This window comes from Martes martes, assembly GCF_963455335.1.
Source record: "Martes martes genome assembly, chromosome: 15".
NCBI classification, from domain to species: domain Eukaryota; kingdom Metazoa; phylum Chordata; class Mammalia; order Carnivora; family Mustelidae; genus Martes; species Martes martes.
The window spans coordinates 5,902,081-5,924,940 of NC_137903.1; the positions used below are offsets into that span (position 1 = coordinate 5,902,081).

At 47.5% G+C, this 22,860-nt stretch overlaps 1 protein-coding gene across 2 annotated transcripts; it reads left to right on the plus strand.

Annotated features, from left to right (window-relative positions):
• Positions 1–4,351: 4,351 nt before the first annotated feature.
• Positions 4,352–17,797, plus strand: FCGR2B (Fc gamma receptor IIb). 2 transcript variants are annotated; one of them, XM_080825044.1, is made up of 7 exons: positions 4,352–4,561; positions 8,118–8,138; positions 9,508–9,765; positions 12,407–12,661; positions 13,214–13,336; positions 17,275–17,312; positions 17,397–17,797. In XM_080825044.1, the coding sequence occupies exons 1-7, from the start codon at positions 4,450–4,452 to the stop codon at positions 17,472–17,474; spliced, it is 885 nt and encodes a 294-aa protein (XP_080681170.1). In that variant the 5' UTR covers positions 4,352–4,449; the 3' UTR covers positions 17,475–17,797. The 2 variants fall into 2 exon arrangements, with proteins under 2 accessions (XP_080681170.1, XP_080681171.1); XM_080825045.1 differs by having other exon boundaries at positions 4,375–4,561; positions 9,511–9,765; positions 17,397–17,796.
• The last annotated feature ends 5,063 nt before the right edge of the window (positions 17,798–22,860 follow it).

Sequence of the window (22,860 nt, forward strand, 5' to 3'; positions counted from 1 at the left end):
CTGCCTTCGGCTCAGGTCATGATCCCAAGATCTTGGGATTGAGCCCCACATCAGATTCCCTGCTCAGCAGGGAGCCTGCTTCCCCCGCTCTCTCTGCCTGCCTCTCTGCCTACTTGTGATCTCTGTCTGTCAAATAAATAAATAAAATCTTTTAAAAAAATAAAATTTTAGTTATGAGGCTGCTATGATAAAGCTTTGGTAAAACCATGTGACAGCTATGATAAAGAAAAAATTATCATATGATTTCACTCATATGTGGAATTTAAGAAACACTTGGATCCATATTCTTTTTCTGGTAGATTGAATAAGTTAAAGTTAACTGCTCAGATAGTTTAAACTTTTCATTAATATTTGTGAAAACTTTAAAGATTTTTCATTTGCTTAATTTCCAAATAGCCTTTCCTTTTTTTTTTTTTCCTGGTAAGAATTATGTCCTAAATGCAAACTGGTGCGACCATGCTGGAAAAAAGTATGGAGGTTGCTCAAAAACTTAAAAATAGAGCTACCCTATGACTCAGCAAAAGCACTACTAGGTATTTATTCAAAGGATTCAAACATAGTGATCAGAAGGGGCACCTGAACACCAGTGTTTACAGCAGCAATGTCCATAATAGCCAAACTACAGAAAGAACCCAGATGTCCATCGACAGATGAATGGATAAGGAAGATGTGGGCTATACACAATGAAATACTACTCAGCCATCAACAAGAATGAAATCACACCAGTTGCAATGACGTGGATGGAACCAGAAGGTATTATGCTAAGAGTTATAAGTCAATCAGAGAAAGACAATTATCACATGATTTCACTCATATGTGGAATTTAAGAAATAAAACAGATGAACATAGGGAAAGGGAAGGAAAGATAAAATAAGATGAACATTGAGAAGAAGGGAAACCACAAGAGATGATGAACTCTAGGAAACAAACTGAGGGTTGCTGGAGGGGAGGTGGGGGTAGGGAAGGGATAATTGGGTGATGGGCATTAAGGAGGGTACTTGATATAATGTAATGGTCACTGGGTGTTATATGCAACTGATGAATCACTAAATTCTACCTCTGAAACTAAAAACAAAAACAAAAACAAAACAAAACCAAACAAAAAAAGAATTACCCATCTAAAGTTTGCATTTCAAAGAGATAGACTGGATAGGAGTTCCTAGAGAAGAGTGGGTAGTATGTTTTTTTTTTTTTTTTTTTTCAAAAGCACAGGGGAAGAGTGCAAGTTCCTCCAAGAAGGACTTCCACTTCCTAAATCCAGCATTTGACAATACCACAAGCCTCCTGAAAAGAATACAGGTGGTTTTGGAAGTGGTAAAAAGGATAGGTGGGCTTTGAATTGCTCGTAGAGTTGCATTTCTGTTCTTGTAAAGAGTCAACTCATAAGACAAAAACAGCTGTTTTTAATTCCTCAAAGAACTGGGTTGCAGCCTGAATGACTTTTGAAAGTTTGACCCACTTAGCCAACTACATTTTCTTCTGTTGGTTTCTTTATATCAGAGAAAATATCTTCCACTAATTTAGAAATCAAAAGAATCCATGTTCTAAATTTATGGCTATTTGTCTTTGGAATGTTTTTCTTCTCTTCTGAGTATATAGTTTTATTTAGCTCAGGAGAGAAGGCCTTAAAAAAAGTTTCTATTGTGCTCTGAATATCAGCTTCCAATTTGGTCAACTTCTGACCATAGAGCTATTTAAAAAAACCTTCAAGGGTGCCCAGGTGGCTCAGTGGGTTAAACGACTCCCTTCAGCTCGGGTCATGATCCTGGAGTTCCAGGATCCAGTCCACATCAGGCTCCCTGCTCAGCAGGGAGTCTGCTTCTCCCTCTGATCCCCCCCTTCTCATGTTCTCTCTCTCAAATAAATGAATAAATTTTGGAAACTTGAAGACTTTTGGAAGCTTCTGCATACCAATTAAAATAGCCCATTATGTTTGTTTGAGTTGGAAATCTTACTTTCAAGTGCACTTCTTAAATGAATGATCTTGTCAGACTAGAATGTTTCCCATAAAAGCCATTGTAATTCTAGCTTGTCTTAGTAAGATTTTGCCATTTTTATAGATGCCTACAGCTTCCAGGACTGTGGTTCTTAGACATCAACTAAGCAGGTATGCTGGAAAGTGACACGCTTGATTCTTTGAAAACTGAGGATCCCATTTCCTTAGTTAAGCCTTATGTCTCACAGAACCAAATTAGTAACTACAAGGGATGTACCACTGGGGTGAGGACTGTGTGGTGCTTTACAGTGTACATCCCTGTAGCAGCTGAGCTACCCAGGTGTCCCAGGAAAAGTGAGTTTTATAGAGCAATAGAAGAGGCAACTAGATGGGCCGGGCCACTGGCAGTGGGGCTTCCATTTTGTGGGTCTTAATATACAAGTTAATTTTATCAGTTTCTAATGATATTTTTGAAGTATTGATGTCAGATCATTGGAGTCTTGCCACTGGTCGAGAAATTCACTTAAGGGGCGCCTGGATGGCTCAGTGGGTTAAGCCTTTGCCTTTGGCTCGGGTCATGATCTCAGGGTCCTGGGATCAAGCCCCGCGTCGGGCTCTCTGCTCAGCGGGGAGCCTGCTTCCCTTCCTCTCTCTCTCTGTCTGCTTCTCTGCCTACTTGTGCTCTCTCTCTCTGTGTCAAATAAATAAATAAAATCTTAAAAAAAAAAAAAAGAAATTCACTTAAAAATCAGATAAGAGGACACCTGGGTGGCTCAGTTGGTTGAGCGACTACCTTCGGCTCAGGTCACAACCCTGGAGTCCTGGGATCGAGTCCCACATAGGGCTCCCTGCTCAGCAGGGAGTCCGCTTCTCCCTCTGACCCTCCCCCTTCTCGTGCTCTCTCTCTCTCTCTCTCAAATAAATTAATTAATTAAAAAAATCAGATAAGAGCTGGAAGTAGATTGGGGTAGGAACACTGAATGGGGCCAGTAGTAAAAGCCTGTAGCTGAGGATTTCTGAAGATTATGGATCTGAGAAGAGATTTTACAGTGTTAGTTACTTGAGTCTTGCAGCTTGCTTCCTGTGAGGGCATTTGGGAAAGAGGCCCCAGGAAGGGGCTCCAAGAAGAGCAATTTGTGTTCTGGAGATGTTGAGGGTGAACAAACAGTGATGAAGATGAAGACAGAAAGCAGGAAAAAGAAACTAGCCTTCATTGGATACGCATGATGCACCAGGCATTTTGCTAGTACTTGAATTTTCTTTTCTTTTCCAAATGCCTTGAGTGCAATGTTTCTCAACCTGGGGCACTTTTGCCTTTGAGAGGACATTCGTCCATGTCTAGAGACATTTTTATTTTCACAACTAGGGATACAACTGGCATCTAGTGGGTGGGGCCAGAGATGTTCCTAATCATTCTACAATGTACAGGATAGTTCCTCACAATGAGAACTATTTGACCCAAAATGTCAAAAGTACTGAGGCTGAGAAATCCTGCTTGAAGGGTGGGCATGATTACTTTCCTAGACAAGCCATCTGAGCTGGCATTCAAAACTAGACCGATATAGCCCCAAGGCCCATGCTCCTTCAACACACCATAGTGATAGGAACAGTGATGGGATTGAAGATGGTAAAGATAAAGAACCAGGGCACAAGCTGGTGTTCGGAAGATTGTCTGTTGAAGGAACAAGCAAAAGAATGGATGTGAGAGGCGCTTGGGTGGCTCAGTCAGTTGGATGTCCAACTCTTGATTTTGGTTCATGTCATGATCTCAGGGTCTTGACATGAAGCCTCGTGTCTGGCTTTGTGCTCAGTGGGGAGTCTTCTTCATCCCCCTCCCTCTGCCCTTCCCCCTCCCCTTGCACACTCACAGGCATGAGTGTGCTCTCTCTCAAATAAATCAATAAATCTTAAAAAAAGAATGAATGCTGGAATAAGAGGATGAGCCTAACCATCCTAGTGCCACCCTGACACACATCCTTGTTCTTGCTCCACAATCTAGGAGTAAGTCAGAGATTATGATAGCAAAGAAAATCAAATGATGGTGGGTGGCCTTACGCCCACCATCACCAGTTTTAGGAGCATCCGGGCCTCCAAATGGAGCTAGAAGTCAGAGAAAACTGGCTGCACCTTCTGCTCTGTTGCCTTTTCTAAAGAGATAGGAACAGGTAGGAAGTTGTGAGCTGAATTGGTTGACTCTTCCCCTCCTACTCCCAGAGGCTGAGCCTAGCTGTGTCCCAAAAGAAGAGGAAGCTGTTTCCCAGTTTCTAAAATTTCTGTGAATTTGGAATTGGGCTGAGCCAGACCTGTTCTGGGAAGCTCTGAATCTTCTGGGAGGGAACAGTGAAGAGGAAAAAGGGTGGAAGGGGAGGAGCCTATGATAAAACAACATTTCTTTTCACTTCCTCTTTTGGACTTCAGAATTTGTCCGTCCTCTCGGGTACAATCTGTCAAGTCTTAAGAGAAGCCTCTGCCTGCCACCCTGGTGCTGCTGGAGCCAACGTGAGCCACAGTTGATGCAGATTCCCTCGTTCCTCCCCATCCCTGCTGCTGCTAGTGACTGGGCCGATTGCATGCCCTGCCATCCTTTGGGTGACATGCTGCTGTGGACAGCTCTGCTCTTTCTGGGTGAGTCCGTGTCCTCATGAGGGACAGAGGCAGTTGCACTTTCCTGACTCAGCTGCTACTTCCCTAGGTTGGGCTGAGCTTTGGCGAGGATGAGGGGTAGCACGGGAACTGTTCAGGAAAATGAGGAGGGTGAAGCAGGCTGATGAAGACTAACTCTGATAGACCTACTGGCCTTGGCAAATGATAAAACTGGCAGAGTGTTTGTTGTAGTTTTTAGTGTCCTTTGCCCAGCATCACTGGGCAGCCAGGTCCCTGATGTTTTGCCACCACCTACACCTGAACCTGCTCTGGGGAAAGTCTAGTGACGCAGACTTGAGTCACTAATGAGTGGCCAGGGTGCTTTCCTTCCTTAGAAATTTGTGTTTCACAGGGACCAAATCTTAGGTGGAAGGATGAATGCTGTCTTAGATAAAGGGTGGGGAGGAAGCAATAGGACACTTGGGGTGGAGGTGGAAGTAACCATTCTCTATTAAGCAGCAGAAGCTTATTCTGTTTATGTGTTGGATTTCCCTGGGAAGAAGCAAAGAGGGTCCGGGTTATCCAGGGAGCAGGGGTTGAGAGAACACACAACCTGGGAAGTTCTGGAATTGTCAGTTGTAGGACTGGAGAAATCATGCATACTTCCTTGTACACACACATGGGGATAGGTCCTGGCTGTGATCAGGGAGAAAGTCAGGGTCCTAGGTCAAGATGGAGGCCAGGGACTGTTGGTGCCAGGTGGGAGGAAGTCTAAGGAGGCCAGCTAGGGGAGCCTTATTGCCAGGATTATCTCTCCAAGCTCAATTCCTAGAGTTTCCACCCTCAAATACAATGGCCCCAGAGGAAGACATGGAGCCACTCTCGAGTTAGGTGCTATGACTGATGGTAAAATCTGGTCATCTCTGGGAGCCTTCAACCCTCACTGCTAAATGATACTGAGATAAGAAGTGGAGGTGAAGAGGAGAGAGTATTCCTTCATGAGCAGGATGAAATGGACTGAAGTTGAATAACATGTGAAAGGAGCATTAGACTATGTCATTTTTCACGTGAAGGAAAGGAAGCTCAGACCTTGAGAGGTGATAGATATGCTTGCCCATCTCAGCCACCAATGGGCCAGTCGCCTGGGCAGGCCTCCTGGGCAAAACTTGATCTTTTCTTCCACTTGCCCTTTCGTTAAGTCACCCAGGATTGGCTCCATTTTTCCCATCCTTATTTGGAGCACTATCTTTAGGTCTTCATCCCTCAGTAACCAGGGGGTATAGCTCAGGGGTAGAGCATTTGACTGCATCCCTCAATAACCCAGCTTTGACAACACCTCTGACCCCATCTGGACTGCTCCTGTCCCCTCTCCTCTGAATCTGTGCCGCACACCGAGGCCATGACGTCTTCAAGTGCAGCTGAGTCACCGCACTTAAATGCCTCCAGGGCTGCTCCGACGTGTACTAAGGGCCCCATCGCCCCCTCTTCACTACATTCCCATTGCCCCAAGTGGCTCTTCCTCTACAGCCAGGCAATGTGGACCCTGCATTTCCTGCTTTCTACAGATTCCACAAACTGCCTTGTTTAAACTTTAAATAAATGCATGAACACGCCCTGTTCTAGGACTTGGAGATTTACCAATGAACAAGACAGACAGCCTTCCTGACCTTAAAGCACAAGGTCCTTGTCTGCCTTACAATGACTCTATTGAGCGTGTTTTCATGACTGTTGGTTGAGTGTGGAATGAATAAATGGCTGACAACTTCTCTCCACTCTTCTCATCTCTTTCTTGTTGCTCCTCTTCCCCTCCTCTTAGGTTCTACTTCTTTCTACACCGTCCGTCTTGCCACTCTGACACACTCTGGTTTTCAGCTATCACTGCTGTGTCAACAACTTCCAAACCTGTCTTTCTTGCTTGTGTCAACTACAGTTTTGTGTTTCCACCTGCTGGTTGGATACCCTCACACTGATATACTGGGTCAGACACAAACTATATTCAAACTCAACTTATCTTCCCCTTACAGATGTACTCCTCTTCCTAACATTTCTATTTGTGTGAGCATGAGTAACCTTTTCCCTAGCCATCCACTCATATTACCCTCACTCTCATCAAGGGCCAGCTTCCCCCAATATTGCTTCTTAAATTTCTCATGTACCCCCACATGAGAAGTTGGCTCATGGCTCAGTGGGTGAAGCATCTGCCTTTGACTCAGGTCATGATCCTGGAGTTCCAGGATCAAGTCAGACTCTCTTCTCAGCAGAGAGTCTGCTTCTGCCTCTCCCTCTGCCCCCCACCCTGCTCAAGTTCTCTCACTCTTTCTCTCTCAAACAAATAAATAAAATCTTAAGAAAATTTTTCCTTCATGTGCATATAGTCTTCACGTCCTATTGTCAATACAACTGTGGCCCCTTTTATCTCCCACCTAGACTCATTCAGTAAGTGATTTCCCAGAGCACTGGCAATAAAATTGATATGGCTGCTGCCCTCTTTGAACTTCCATTCTTCTGGGAGATATAAACAACAAATAAATGGATAAATAGGCATAAATATAAATTGGAAAGGGCCACGAAGATGTAAACAGGATACTGTGATAAGAACAGTCTTTGTGGGGAAGAAGAGAGGATAATAAACAGGATGATAAGGGAAGCTTTTTCTGAGGAGGTGACACTTGAGCTGGGACTTTGAGCAAGGCAAGGATCTAGCCATTTGAAGAGATTAAGAAAACTGGTCTAGAGGAGGGATCTGCATACACAAGAGCTGCAAGTGTGAAGAATTTAAAGAGGGCTGGTGTTATGGGAGCTCAATGAGTAGAAAGGAGCACAGTCCATGTAGAAAAAAAAAAACAACCCTGAGAAATCTGGCTATGAAAGGGAGCCGAGAAATAGTTTTGGAATTATATGTGGGATCAAGTGAGAAGCTTTTTTTTTTTTTTTAATGAAAGATCTGGACTATGCTTATGTTAATGGGAAAGAACTAGCTGAGGAGAAATTGGTGATGCAGAAGAGCATGCGGATAACAGAAAGAGGGAAATCCTTGTGAGGGTGACAGGGATTGCGAACCAGGGTGGAGACTGATCTTGGAGAGGAGGAGGGAGACTTTCCTAGGGAATAGCAAGAAAGGAAGTTGGGCAGAGGGGCAGAGAGGTTAGACATTTGAGTTGAGGGAAGGTGTGAGATTTCCTGCCCAACTGCTTTTGTTTTCTGTGAAGAACGAAGGAAGGCATCCACTTTAAGCAAGAAGGGATTGGAGGCCCGAAGACAGGAAAGTTTTGGGAGTGAGGAAAAGATGAGTGTGGCTACTGAGAACGGCAGAGTAAATTTATTAGGAAAACGTGTCAGAATGGCAGTTCAATGTCCTTTTGAAAACGGTGACCACAAATTTATAGAGCTACTGATCCGTCTGCTTGTGTGCTCATTTTAGTGACCCACAGATGAACAAGTAAAGGCAAGGACAGTATAGCTGAATTTAACAAGAGACCAGGGAGGGCAAGGGTGTTAAGGGGATTTGCATGGAGGGATTTTTTTTTTTTTTTTAAGTGATTCTTGTAATGATGAATCATCAGATCTAAACTCTGGACTGATCTTCACTTTCTTACAGCTCCAGTTGCTGGAACACCTGGTAAGTGCTCCACCCACATCCTCTTCCTCCCCCAGCCACACTCTTCCTCTGCTCCCAGCACCCACTTGGAGGTGCCCTGAATGCACCAGTAACCTAGTACTTGGGTGGGGCCAGGAAGCAGATGCCCTGCCCCTCCCTCTCCCTCTCCCCTTTCTCTTTCCCCTCCTCCCAGGGAGCTCAGGATAGGCAGCAGGTGCTTGAATCCTTCTGGTTCTGTTAGGGTGAGACGTCACAGATACTGTCACAGAAAATAGCTCATCCTCTCTGTCAGTAAAATCAAACCCCAGACATTTTTAGTCTCAGCTGCAACAAAATCCCATCATCTGCCAAGGTTATCTCCCGTGCTGATAAATCCTCCACTTTGCATGTATCTGTGGGCTTCAAGGCCTGGAAGGAAGTAGGAGGAGATACCCCAGATTGCAGCTCGGTGTTGTAAACTCTGCTGGGTTCTTCTTTCTCTGTGCCAATTAACTCCCTGCCTCCCAGGAATCCCAGGGAGGGTGGGGTGCGGTTCTCCCTGGGGCACTGAACCCAGGGCTCCCTAGACTGGCCCTCCAGCCTTTCTCTTTCTTTATCCTTCTGAGGACACAGACACTCCTCTGTCCTTGGGTGTGAGGATAGGTCTATTCTAAGGGGCAAAGGTTGACATCAGGTCAGAAGAGAAACCTGATGTCTGACTTATGCTGGATACCTCCACCAGATGCTTTCATCAGGCTCTGGAGAGAGTTTATCTAATATCCAAAATGCCTCTGTTTAGAGGGGAAGAAGGTGAGTTCCAGAAAGGTATGTATGTGTAGTATGTACGTGCGTAGTATGTAGTATGCACGTGCGTGCATGTGTGTGTGTCTGTGTGTGTGTGTGTATGAGAGAGAAACAGAGGAAGGAAGGAAGGGAGGGAGGGAGGGAGGAAGGAAAGAAGAAACAGGAAGGAAGGAAAGAAAGAAGGAAGAAATGAAGGAACGGATAGGGAGGGAGGGAAGGGGAGAGGGAGGGGGGAGGGAAGGAGGGAAGAAGAAAGGAAGGGAGGGAGGGAAGGAAGGAAGAAAAAAGGAAAGAAAGAACTCCCTCAGGTGACCTCTGTCGAGGTATACATATATTTCTCGTGTTTCCTTTTCCCCTTCTTCCTTTCTCTTACTTTGCCCTCTCTTCCCGAGGAAAGGTCAAGCTCCCTGAGTGGACCTGGCTTCCTGTAGGCCCCTGTGGTGGGACGCATGAGTAAGAGGAATTATCTACAGTCACACAACAGTACGGGGCCGGGTTCCACTCTTGATGTCCTCAGAAGGACCAGGGACGCTTCACTGAAATTCAGGGGCCGCTTCGGCTCTTGGGGCCCCCTTTCCTCCTGCTTCCTCCTCTCTCTGCCCTTCAGCAGGTCTCCCGAAGGCTGTGCTGGACCTCGAGCCCCCATGGGTCAATGTGCTCCAGGAGGATCGCGTGACCCTGAAGTGCCAAGGGGCCCACACCGCTGCAGACCACGTCACCCAGTGGTTCCATAACGGGAGCTCCATCCCAACCCTGGTCAAGTCCAACTACAGCTTTAAGGCCAAAAAACAGGACAGTGGGGAGTACAGGTGCCAGACGGACCAGACCAGCCTCAGTGACCCTGTGCATCTGGACGTGACTTCCGGTCAGTGGAGGAAGGGCCCAGGGAGGGACTGGGTGAATAAGGAAAGATGAAATCTGCTAACATGGCAGAGGTTTTTAGGAAGGGGGTAGCCTCTTTCCTGGGAAGTAGGGCTGTGAGTTGTTGGAAGATGTTTTTGTCCACTCACTTCCCTTTTCATGCACCCCCTTTGCTTAGTACGTGTGGTGGCAGTGGACGGTCCTAAGAGATTCCTCAGTCCTCAGTTTGCCTCAATCCCGATGGAGCAAGGTTACAAAGCTACAGACAAGCACGTAGGGTATGAGAGAAGCAGAAGGAAATTCTGACTGCCTAAAAACCCATTTTTGTAGCCATCACAGAGCATAGACAGACCACAACTGGGTCTTCAGCCTGGACATCACTAGCCATGGTGATTCATCTGCCCTTGGATTTGATCCTTGTCTACTCATGGGGGTATTAATGCCTTCCTCCCCAGGTCCTTGTGGGAATCAGCATCTCTCTGTTCCCATGCAATTTGACCTGAAAATTGTGTTGATCTTTTTTTTTCCTCATTAGAGAGAGAGAGGGAGGGAAGGGCAGAGGGAGAGGGAGCGAGAGAATCCCAAGCAGGCTCCACACCCAGCACAGAGCCTGAAACAGGGTTCCATCTCACAACCCTGAGCTCATGACCTGAGCCAAAACCAAGAGTTGGACACTTAGCCGACTGAGCCACCCAGATGTCCCCTGGAAGCTGTGTTTTAACTATGTTTGCATTTCTAGCCCCTGACAAGGGCACGGCTTAATAAATATTTGTTAAACAAAAGAATGATTTTACAAAGCTTCTGGCAAAAAAGTAGCTTCTCCCTAAAGAGCCACCATGCGATGGCGATGAATATCGTCACCGTCACTCTTCATGGAGGCCCTTTCTCTCCCCGGACACCTACATTTTCCTCAAAAGCACACAGCGGGCCTGTCACCCCCACCCTTTCCAGGCAGCAGGAAGTGACAGGCCCAGAGGGAGGCTCCTGAGGCCCCACAGCTGTGTCCCTGCCCCTGCAGGAAGGCAAGGAGGTGAGGGCATCCCACCCCCCGAGACTGAGTGTGTCCCCACGTAGCCACTGGCATGTGAAGAAGGTGTGGGCATTATTGCTTCTCCGCACGGCTTCAGGAAGAATGCAGAGGAGTTTTGGTCCCAGATGGGTGGGAAAGCCCTTCGATTACTTGAAGAACCTCTCATGAGTGCCACGGACAGGAACCTGACCCTGCCTTTAAGATCTGCACCAAGACAAATGTTCTCAAGGAGGGCTAAGTTGCCCCCCTTTGCACAGACCAGCCGAAGGCAGATACTCCCTGTCATCCAGGTTATAACCTGGTGGCAGCAGAGACTCCGCAGAAGAAAAACCATTCCCAGCCGCGTAGGTCTTCTGTGTTGGGGATTCCCTCGGCAGGGAAGAGAGGGGCCGGAATTGGTTGCTGGCGCTACATGGCGACATTGGTATTTTCTCTGGGTTCTACTTTATTTTTTTCAATGCTTTACACATCTTGGCATCCCCACCTGCCCTAATCCAATCTCGCAAGAGAGACAGTCTAGGGAACAAGGACGGCTCAGCCTCATCCCGGTGCGTAGTGCCCAGCCAGGGTCTTGGTCCTCCAAGAGGAGGAATGTGCAGTGTGGTAAGGCAGGGAATTGGGCGGAAGGCAGACGTGCCTCCCTGACAGGAGGGCTGGGCTTTTCCAGCTGGTGGCACCCAAGGAACAAGGTCTGGTGCCACCCTCCACCCCTTGAATTCCTCCTGTAGCTGTGGCTGGCTTCTCTGTGTTGTCACTCACTCCCTTGGTACTGACCATCTCCTCCTGCCTCCGTGGCTGTGTCCCCAGCCAGTGCTGAGACTTGGTCGGCCTTGTCGTTCTTCCTGCACCCCGCCCCCTGCCCCCACTCCCTTCCAATTCACCTTCACTGGCTTCACCCAGTGAGCCACCCAGGCACCCCCCCTTCGGATTCTGCTGTTGTCTTCTCCTCTAACCCTCTTTCCGATTCCAGCTCTGCTCCGTCCTCCAGGTTTAGGGAAAAGGAGCACGTGAGCTGAGGTCAGGAGAACAAATTTACACCTTAGGCTTTATTTCCTACACAACAAACATACTAAATATTTCGTCTTCCTCAGTCAAAGGATCCACATCGGGAGGGAAAAAAGACAGCAGGCCAATGACCTCAAAGACGCTGCTGAAGTATAACTCCACATTTACCAAATTACATCAAATAAGCTAATACTTCTTGGAGGTCCATGACCTCTCACTCCTCCGAAAGACTTGTCTCTGCTGTGTCCCCTCACGTGTCATCTCCCAGGTCAGACTGCACCCCGGGCTCTCTTCCTGAAAGAGCCTGTTGGGCAAGACAGGGCGGCAGCTGCCTTCTCCCAGGACAGGAAAGAGAAAACAAGCTTATCCTGAACACCTACTATGTGCCAGGAACTGCGGTAGCTGCGTGGAATTGTTATGTCCATCTTCACAGAGGAGGAACCCAAGGCCCAGAAGAGGCCCATGAAGTCACAGCTCCCCCAAAATGGAGCTACCCTGAGACACCAGGTGTCAGGCTCTTCCCTCCACCCACAGCGTGTCCCGCCGGTGAGGATGGCCTCAGAGTTAGGTCAAGACCTCCCCGGTCCTAGGGTCCCTTTGTGTCTTTCAGACTGGCTGCTGCTCCAGACCCAGCGCCTGGTGTTCCAGATAGGGGACCCCATCATGCTGAGGTGCCACAGCTGGCAGAACCGGCATCTGTACAAGATCACCTTCTTCCAGGACGGAAAATCCAAGCAGTTCTCCTCTCTGAATTCCACATTCTTCATTCCAGAAGCCAACCTCAGTCACAGCGGTGACTACCACTGCACGGGAATGATAGGCCAGATGCTGCGCCTCTCGCAGCCTGTGGCCATCACCGTCCAAGGTGGGAACTCTGTCAGGACAGAGGGAGGAGGACAGCGAGGGGATGGGCAATTGTGGCTAAGGTCGTAGGGGCCTCCTGGGAGATCTGAGAAATGCCAGAGCACACGCATGTGGGCACGGAGGCAGAGCAGGGAGGAACGGGGCGTGATGAATATTGGCCCTGGGCAGCAGGAGGGGCTAGAGTTCCGAGTCGGGTCACATGTTGTGCCCGTTCACTCCCCAAGACATGACTTGTCCCCCAAAGTTCTGGCCCTTGTGGGATTGAGTCTCGGTGCCTCCAACTAGGGGAGGCTTTGGGTCCCCCTCCCTTCTTTCTCTGACCTTGGCCTGCACACACTCAGTAGTCTGCCTTTATTGGATGAGCGGAGACACCTGTCGGCGGGGAGGCACAAGTCCAGCCGCAGTGTCGTCCCCACAGGTGAGGTTTGGGGAGGACCCAGACAAGGGACAAGAGACAAGGGACCCAGACACAAAGCGGCTCCTGGAGAGAAGCCCTGCAGTACAGGGTGGGACGTGGGAGACTGCTGCGTGTCCTGAGTTCTGTCTCCCCCAGAGTCCGACTGGAGCGACTCCTCGGTGATGACGACGGTCGTGGCCACAGTCGCTGGCTCTGCTGCAGTGGCCATCCTCGTGGCTGCTGTGGCCTGGTTCCGCCTCAGGCAAAAGCAAACTTCAGGTTCGTGGCTTCTCTGGGTTCCTCTTGCTGTCAGGTCCTACTTGGCCCAGGCTCTAACCCCAACCATAGCCGGGACCCTCCTCTTTGGGCTCAGAGAATCCTTACAGTTCAGACATAGCCCCATATTTTATTTGTTCATTCATTCACTTATTTACTTTTAAAAGATTTTATGTATTTATTCATAAGAGACAGAGAGAGAGGCAGAGGCAGGCTCCCTGTGGAGCAGGGAGCCTGGGATCACGACCTGAGCCGAAGGCAGGAAGGCAGACACAGACGTAGCAGACTGAGCTATATAAATTCATGCATTTATTCAACAAGGCTTGAAAAAACTTGCTTATGGGTCCAGCACTGTGTTAGGCACCCTGGGTGATAAGAAGTCCAGTCCCTGCTCTCCAGGGGCTCCCAGTGCGGTGGGGAAGACAGGACAAGTAAATCATTAGAGTTAGGTGGGATGAAAGCTGTAGTCGTGTCACCAAGGCTGTGATGGGGGGAGGGGGGCCACAAGAGCCCACGGGACGCAGCCCAGGCGAGTGGTTAGAGAAGCTTGCAAGAGGCAGTGGTATATGTAGTGACCGAAACACACGTGGGGGAGCTGGACCGCCCCCCCATCCCCGATTAAATCTCAGCTCCACAGCTCACCAGCTGTGTGACCTTGGGTGAGTTCTTCGCTATCTCTGTGCCTGTATTGCTTCATCTGGAAAATGGGGGCACTAGTAGGACCTACCTTACAGGATGGTATGGGGTTGAGCAGGGCTGAGCGCTCAGCCGAGTGGGGGGTACATAACAGCACACGAGAGAGAGCCGCTCTCGTGACGGAGGAGGGTAGCTGGTAGCCGTCAGCCGGACAGAGAGGCCTGGAAGAGCATTGCTTGGCTGGGGGCCAAGGCACAGAAAGGAGGAGCACTGTGGCTGAGACAGGGGTGGGGGGAGGAGCGAGAAGGGGGCGGCAAGGGCTGTGTGGCGTGGAAACCAAAACCTGCAAGGCGCAGGGCAGGCAGATGAGGCTGGGCAGACACGTGGGCAAGGGCCGGGTCATGCAGACCACAGAGGCCACATTAGAGAACAGAAACCGTGTGTTCCAGAGTGGGTGGTAAGACGACGGGAAGGAAGTCCCAGTGAGTCCTCGTTCACATCCCCTCCTGGCCCCTGCGCCTAGCACCGTTTGCCGGCAGGGAGACCGGGTCACTGAGCGTCTGTTCACAGACAGGTGCCCTGAAGAATTCCGACTCTCGGAAAGCGGCTCCTTCCCCCTTCGCACCACCCTGAAGGAGCTGAGAGAGGAGGCGAGGAGCCCTAGAAATCGAATAAGCAAGTTGTCATGGTTCATCTCCCTGGAAAGCTAGCTTGGCGGGAGAGGAAGTCTAAAGACACCCGGAGATAGAAGAGGAGGAAGAGGAAAAAAGACTCCGAGCCACAGGGGAGGAGAAAAGATGCTCCTCGCACCTCACAAGGCCCTTTGGGTCGGTGCACAGTCGGGCTCCCCACCGAGATGCACAGAGACTCTGAGAGGAAGGAAAAAGAGCTTATTACAGGGCAGGGCAAGCCTGATAAAGATACGGCCGAGTGGCCTTTCTGACAGTCCCAGGGGTCCCCATGGTTAACTCAATGGCCCTTCTATAGGGTGGGCAGGTCTGGGGCAGGAGAGGAGGAGGAGGAAGAGGAAGAGAAGCATCTCCACGGGGGTGGGGGAGGGGAGGGTCTCTGTTGGTTCTAACCCATTCCTGCCCCTGGTCCTTGCCTGAGGACTCAGGCCTCACCCTGTACCTCTACTAACCTCCTCTGTGCCCCTCATAGCTCCCCTAGGAAACCCCAATCACAGGGAAATGGGAGAGCCCCTCCCTGAGGAACCAGGTGAGTGCAGTTCCCTGCTTGGAGGCTCAAGGTGCCCTGCCTGGGGCTGCCAAGTGGATTGGAGCCCACAGGAAGTGGCTTGTGTGAGTTCAGCTGGGAGCACAGGAGAGGGAGGGGGCGGTGGGAGGAGGGCAGGGGCTCAAATCGCTTGGTCCGTTCTGAGACTAACTCCTGGGCCTAAAGAGGACCTCACTGGGGATGAGAGGGAGAGGACCACCTGCCGCAGATAGAGAGGGGAGGGTTGTGTCCAAATTTTGGAACCAGGAATGCTGGGAATGTTTCCAGAACAGGACATCAGAGACATTTGGGTCCTTCTGTGGGGTTTGGCAGAGGCCAGAGGTTAGGAGTGGTGAGACTGAGACACACGGGAATAAGAGGAAAAGAGAGGGAGCTTCAGGGAATGATCGCTGGACAGGTTGAGGAGTCTGTCTCAGGGAGTGATGGGGGAAGAACGAGGCATTACGAGGACATGTAGGCTGGAGAAAGTTCTAGGGGACTGAGTGCATTCCTAGGCTTCGCTGCTAGGCAGAGTTTGGCTCTGGTGCCCATGTGTGTAAGTTTATTAGACATGGGCCTGGTCATTGCTCTGTCACCAGCAGCAGGTGGAAACTTGCACGTTCCCCACCACAGCATGCAGTCACCTCCCTGAGCAAACGGGCGGATTGGCCTGATGACCTGAAAGCCCTTCTGGGTCTGACATTCTCAGAGTCCGTGACTCTCCAACCCCTGGCCCAGGTGGGAGCAGGAGTATCCCAGGTGACCTCCTGCCTGTAGCTAAACGAGAGCGCCAGGGAACCTGGAAATTTCTCGAGGGGCTCCTGGGTAGCAGAAGCAGAGGAAAAAGAGGCCCTCAGGGGCTCTGCGTCAGGGGGCCCGAGTGTGACTCAGAGCGGAACCAACAGATTCGAGAGCTTGAGCGCAATGGCACTTGTCCCGCTGTGCTTTGAGCAAGGCCCTTGTGTTCTTGGCCGTGTCCAATGGGATGCGGGCCTGAGCCCGCACCACGCCAAGCCAGATCCAGAGAAAAGCCCAAACACAACTGGGAACAGCCCCTTGGAGGTTTGGCTCTGTCTGCACCAGCACAATCCATTTCACCGGCACTCCCGTCTCGGCGAGGCAGGGGGTCTGACGGTTTCCCATCAGCGAGCTAGGTCACTAGGATCGTTGAGAATGCATTAGAAGGAGAATTCAGGGGGTGCTTTGTTCCAGAATCTGGAGCATGGCAAACACAGACTGTCTGTGTGCGGGGTGGGGGTGGGGGTGAGTGGAGACACTGGAGGCACTGTCTCACCCTCCCACCCCCACCCCTGCCTAAGGAATGCTGCTTCGCAGATACTGAGACTACTTTTCACACTGTGAGTGAGTGAGTGAGTGAGTTCACTGGCAAAAAACATGTGGGAATTTGGTGTGTTTTAGCTATTTACCAGGGAAAGTCCTGGCTTGTTGGCTTGCTTCCTTCCCTCCTCCCCTCGCTTTCACTGTTGCGCTTTCTTCCGTTTTAATGTGGCGGAGCCTCACGTTCTTCAAAGGCCCCGCCCCCCCAACCCCCTGCATGGGGCCAGTGCTGAACCGCCCCCCAGTCTTCTCTCCCTGAAGAGGGTGGCCAGCAAGAAACTGAACTTGACCTCCCGGTGATACTGAACATCCCCTCCCCGCCCCCCATCTCTTCCCAGGATCTCCGGTTCCTAAAGGGGGCTGGTTGGTTTCTAGAAAAAGTCAGCGATTCTCTGAAAAGCATGCAGATGAGGGCCTCCCTCTGCCGTGTGGCCAGGAGCAGAGGCTGAGTCTGGGCAGAGAACCCGGTCTGCAGGTCCTTGTTTCTTCGTGTCTGGTTGGGGCCTTCGTTCTGCAGCGGCCGCCACCGTGCAGGGGGCTGATCTCTGTTCTAATTGTTTTTTTTAAAGATTGTATTTATTTATTTGAGAGAGAAAGAGTGTGAGCATGAGTGGGGGTGGGGGGCAGAGGAAGAGGGAGAAGCAGATTCAGGGCTCCATCCCAGGACCTTGAGATCGTGACCTGAGCAGAAGGTTAACCCTTGACTGACCGAGCCCCCACGCGCCCCTGACCTCTGTTCTTTCTGCCCACAGCCAATGTCACTGATACTGAAGAGGCTGCCAAAATTGAGGTGAGCCACCCCAGCCATCTCCTCCTTCCGCCGCCTCCTCTGCTGCCTTCATTCCTGTGACTTGCTCCCGTCTGTGTTCCCTAGGCTGAGAATACCATCACCTACTCACTTCTCTTGCACCCGGAGGAAGAGGCAGAGGCAGATTACCAGAACCAAATTTAGCCTCCATTATCTTGCCTCGGCCCCGGGGAAAGAGAATCAGAGACACCAGGATGCCTGGCCCAGTTCCCCTTAGGGAGGACAAGAGGATGTCACAGTTCCAAAGGAAGAGAAGGACCGTTCCAGGGACATCTGTGTGAATCCTGAAGCTTGCTGTCCTAAAAGTTGCAGACAGTGTGGTCCCAGATGACTGACTGTCCTGGTTCCTTTTGAGTCTCAGCACTTCTTGCCATCGAGACTCTCTTTCTGTACAGACCATGTATTACTTTTATAATAAAATATAGAAAACAACATGGCCTTTACCTTTCAAAGGCTGTACTGGTTGGAGTGTGGACTGATCTGTTTCTTTTCGAGGATAAAAATCTTGGGACAGTCGTAGGGGGTAAGGTGGAGGAGAGGGAAGCTTTGGAGTGTACGGTGAGTGTCCTCGTCTTCTTTTTAATTAATTAATTAATTATTTTATTTTTTATAAACATATAATGAATGTATCTTTATCCCCAGGGGTACAGGTCTGTGAATTGCCAGGTTTACACACTTCACAGCACTCACCATAGCACATACCATCCCCAGTGTCCATAACCCCACCCCCCTCTCCCTCCCCCTGTCCCCCCAGCAACCCTCAGTTTGTTTTGTGAGATTAAGAGTCACTTATGGTTTGTCTCCCTCCCGATCCCATCTTGTTTCATTCATTCTTTTCCTACCCCCCAAACCTCCCATGTTGCATCTCCACTTCCTCATATCAGGGAGATCATATGATAGTTGTCTTTCTCCAATTGACTTATTTTGATAAGCATGATACCCTCTAGTTCCACCCACATCATCACAAATGGCAAGATTTCATTTCTTTTGATGGCTGCATAGTATTCCATTGTATATATATATACACCACATCTTTATCCATTCATCTGTTGATGGACATCTAGGTTCTTTCCATAGTTTGGCTATTGTAGACATTGCTGCTATAAACATTCAGGTGCACATGCCCCTTCGGATCACTACGTTTGTATCTTTAGGGTAAATACCCAGTAATGCAATTGCTGGGTCATAGGGTAGTTCTATTTTCAACTTTTTGAGGAACCTCCATGCTGTTTTCCAGAGTGGTTGCACCAGCTTGCATTCCCACCAACAGTGTAGGAGGGTTGCCCTTTCTCTGCAACCTCGCCAGCATCTGCCGTTTCCTGACTTGTTAATTTTAGCCATTCTGACTGGTGTGAGGTAGGATCTCGTTGTGGTTTTGATTTGTATTTCCCTGATGCTGAGAGATGTGGAGCATTTTTTCATGTGTCTGTTGGCCACCTGGATGTCTTCTTTGCAGAAATGTCTGTACATGTCCTCTGCCCATTTCTTGATTGGATTCTTTGTTCTTTGGGTGTTGAGTTTGCTAAGTTCTTTATAGATTTTGGACACTAGCCCTTTATCTGATATGTCGTTTGCAAATATCTTCTCCCATTCTGTCAGTTGTCTTTTGGTTTTGTTAACTGTTTCCTTTGCTGTGCAAAAGCTTTTGATCTTGATGAAATCCTAATAGTTCATTTTTGCCCTTGCTTCCCTTGACTTGGCGATGTTCCTAGGAAGAAGTTTGCTGCAGCTGAGGTAGAAGAGGTTGCTGTCTGTATTCTCCTCAAGGATTTTGATGGATTCCTTTCTCACATTGAGGTCCTTCATCCATTTTGAGTCTATTTTCCTGTGTGGTGTAAGGAAATGGTCCAATTTCATTTTTCTGCATGTGGCTGTCCAATTTTCCCAATATCATTTTTTGAAGAGGCTGTCTTTTTTCCATTGGACATTCTTTCCTGCTTTGTCGAAGATTAGTTGACCATAGAGTTGAGGGTCTATTTATGGGCTCTCTATTCTGTTCCATTGATCTATGTGTCTGTTTTTGTGCCAGTACCATACTGCCTTGATGATGACAGCTTTGTAATAGAGCTTGAAGTCTGGAATTGTGATGCCACCAACTTTGGTTTTCTTTTTCAACATTCCTCTGACTATTCAGGGTCTTTTCTGTTCCATATAAATTTTAGAATTATTTGTTCCATTTCTTTGAAAAAAAATGGGTGGGATTTTGATAGGGATTGCATTAAATGTGTAGATTGCTTTAGGTAGCATAGACATTTTCACAATATTTGTTCTTCCAATCCAGGAGCATGGAACATATTTCCATTTCTTTGTGTCTTCCTCAATTTCTTTCGTGAGTACTTTATAGTTTTCTGAGTATAGATTCTTTGCCTCTTTGGTTAGGTTTATTCCTAGGTATCTTATGGTTTTGGGTGCAATTGTAAATGGGATTGACTCCTTAATTTCTCTTTCTTCTGTCTTGTTGTTGGTGTAGAGAAAAGCAACTGATTTCTGTGCAATGATTTTGTATCCTGACACTTTACTGAATTCCTGTACAAGTTCTAGCAGTTTTGGAGTGGAGTCTTTTGGGTTTTCCACATATAGTATCATATCATCTGCAAAGAGTGATAGTTTGACTTCTTCTTTGCTGATTTGGATGTCTTTAATTTCTTTTTGTTGTCTGATTGCTGAGGCTAGGACTTCTAGTACTATGTTGAATAGCAGTGGTGATAATGGACATCCCTGCCGTGTTTCTGACCTTAGTGGAAAAGCTTTCAGTTTTTCTCCTTTGAGAATGATATTTGTGGTGGGTTTTTAATAGATGGCTTTGATAATATTGAGGTATGTGCCTTCTATCCCTACGCTTTGAAGAGTTTTGATCAGGAAGGGATGCTGTACTTTGTCAAATGCTTTTTCAGCATCTATTGAGAGTACCATATGGTTCTTGTTCTTTCTTTTATTAATGTATTGTATCATATTGATTGATTTGTGGATGTTGAACCAACCTTGCAGCCCTGGAATAAATCACTTGGTCATGGTGAATAATCCTTTTAATGTACTGTTGGATCCTATTGGCTAGTGTTTTGGTGAGAATTTTCGCATCTGTGTTCATCAAGGATATTGGTCTGTAATTCTCTTTTTTGGTGGGATCCTTGTCTGGTTTGGGGATCAAGGTGATGCTGGCCTCATAAAATGAGTTTGGAAGTTTTCCTTCCATTTCTATTTTTTTGGAACAGTTTCAGGAGAATAGGAATTAATTCTTCTTTAAATGTTTGGTAAAATTCCCCTGGGAAGCTGTCTGGCCCTGGGCTTTTGTTTGTTTGGAGATTTTGGATGACTGTTTCAATCTCCTTACTGGTTATGGGTCTGTTCAGGTTTTCTATTTCTTCCTGGTTCAGTTGTGGTAGTTTATATGTCTCTAGTAATGCATCCATTTCTTCCAGATTGTCAAATTTGTTGGCGTAGAGTTGCTTATAGTATGTTCTTATAATTGTTTGTATTTCTTTGGTGTTGGTTGTGATCTCTCCTCTTTCATTCATGATTTTATTTATTTGGGTCCTTTCTCTTTTCTTTTTGATAAGTCTGGCCAGAGGTTTATCAATCTTATTAATTCTTTCAAAGAACCAGCTCCTAGTTTTGTTGATTTGTTCTATTGGTTTTTTTGTTGTTGTTGTTTCTATTTCATTGATTTCTGCTCTGATCTTTATTATTTCTCTTCTCCTGCTGGGTTTAGGCTTTCTTTGTTGTTCTTTCTCCAGCTCCTTTAGGTGGAGGGTTAGGTTGTTATTTGAGACATTTCTTGTTTCTTGAGGAAGGCTTGTACCGCTATATATTTTCCTCTCAGGACTGCCTTTGCTGTGTCCCACAGATTTTGAACCGTTGTGTTTTCACTATCATTTGTATCCATGAATTTTTTCAATTCTTCTTTAATTTCCTGGTTGACACATTCATTCTTTAGAAGGATGTTGTTTAGTCTCCATGTATTTGGGTTCTTTCCAAATTTCCTCTTGTGATTGAGTTCTAGCTTCAGAGCATTGTGGTCTGAAAATATGCAGGGAATGATCCCAATCCTTTGATACCGGTTGAGACCTGATTTATGACCCAGGATGTGATCTATTCTGGAGAATATTCCATGTGCACTAGAGAAGAATGTGTATTCTGTTGCTTTGGGATGAAATGTTCTGAATATATCTGTGATGTCCATCAGGTCCAGTGTGTCATTTAAGGCCTTTATTTCCTTGTTGATCTTTTGCTTGGATGATCTGTCCCTTTCAGTGAGGATAGTGTTAAAGTCCCCTACTATTATTGTATTATTGTTGATGCATATCTTTGATTTTGTTATTAATTGGTTTATATAGTTGGCTGCTCCCACGTTAGGGGCATAGATATTTAAAATTGTTAGATCTTCTTGTTGGACAGACCCTTTGAGTATGATATAGTGTCCTTCCCCATCTCTTATTATAGTCTTTGGCTTAAAATCTAATTGATCTGATATAAGGATTGCCACTCCAGCTTTCTTCTGATGTCCATTAGCATGGTAAATTGTTTTCCACCTCCTCACTTTAAATCTGGAGGTGTCTTCGGGTCTAAAATGAGTTTCTTGTAGGCAGCATATTGATGGGTTTTGTTTTTTTATCCATTGTGATACCCTGTGTCTTTTGATTGGGGCATTTAGCCCATTAACATTCAGGGTAACTATTGAGAGATAGGAATTTAGTGCCATTGTATTGCCTGTAAGGTGACTGTTACTGTATATTGTCTCTGTTTCTTTCTGATCTACTCCTTTTAGGGTCTCTCTTTGCTTAGAGGACCCCTTTCAATATTTCCTGTAGAGCTGGTTTGGTGTTTTCAAATTCTTTCAGTTTTTGTTTGTCCTGGAAGCTTTTTATCTCTCCTTCTATTTTCAGTGATAGCCTAGCTGGATATAGTATTCTTGGCCAGGTCTCTGTGGATAAGTCTGCTGCCAATCTAATATTTTTACCACTGTACATTACAGACTTCTTTTCCTGGGCTGCTTTCAGGATTTTCTTTTTGTCGCTAAAACTTGTAAATTTTACTATTAGGTGATGGGGTGTGAACCTATTTTTGTTGATTTTGAGGGGGGTTCTCTGCACCTCCTGGATTTTGATTCTTGTTCCCATTGCCATATTAGGGAAATTCTCTACATAATCCTTTCCAATATACACCTTCTGCTCTCCTCTCTCTTTCTTCTTCTTCTGGAATCCCAATTATTCTAATGTTGTTTCGTCTTATGGTGTCACTTATCTCTCAAATTCTCCCCTCGTGGTCCAGTAGCTGTTTGTCTCTCTTTTGCTCAGCTTCTTTATTCTCTGTCATTTGGTCTTCTATATCACTAATTCTTTCTTCTGCCTCATTTATCCTAGCAGTAAGAGCCTCCATTTAAAAAAATATTTTACTTATTTATTTGACAGAGAGAGAGATCAGAAGCAGGCAGAGAGAGGGGGAAGCCGGCTCCCTGCTGACCAGAGAGCCCGATGCGGGGCTCGATCCCAGGACCCTGAGATCACGACCTGAGCTGAAGGCAGAGGCTTTA

What these genes read in the sequence shown, in the direction of transcription:
- FCGR2B (XM_080825044.1), top strand. Translation starts at nt 4,450, where the DNA reads ATGCAGATTCCCTCGTTCCTCCCCATCCCTGCTGCTGCTAGTGACTGG. An exon ending in TCCAGTTGCTGGAACACCTG is followed by an intron (nt 8,139 to 9,507) that starts GTAAGTGCTCCA and finishes TCTGCCCTTCAG; the next exon opens with CAGGTCTCCCGAAGGCTGTG. An exon ending in GCATCTGGACGTGACTTCCG is followed by an intron (nt 9,766 to 12,406) that starts GTCAGTGGAGGA and finishes TGTGTCTTTCAG; the next exon opens with ACTGGCTGCTGCTCCAGACC.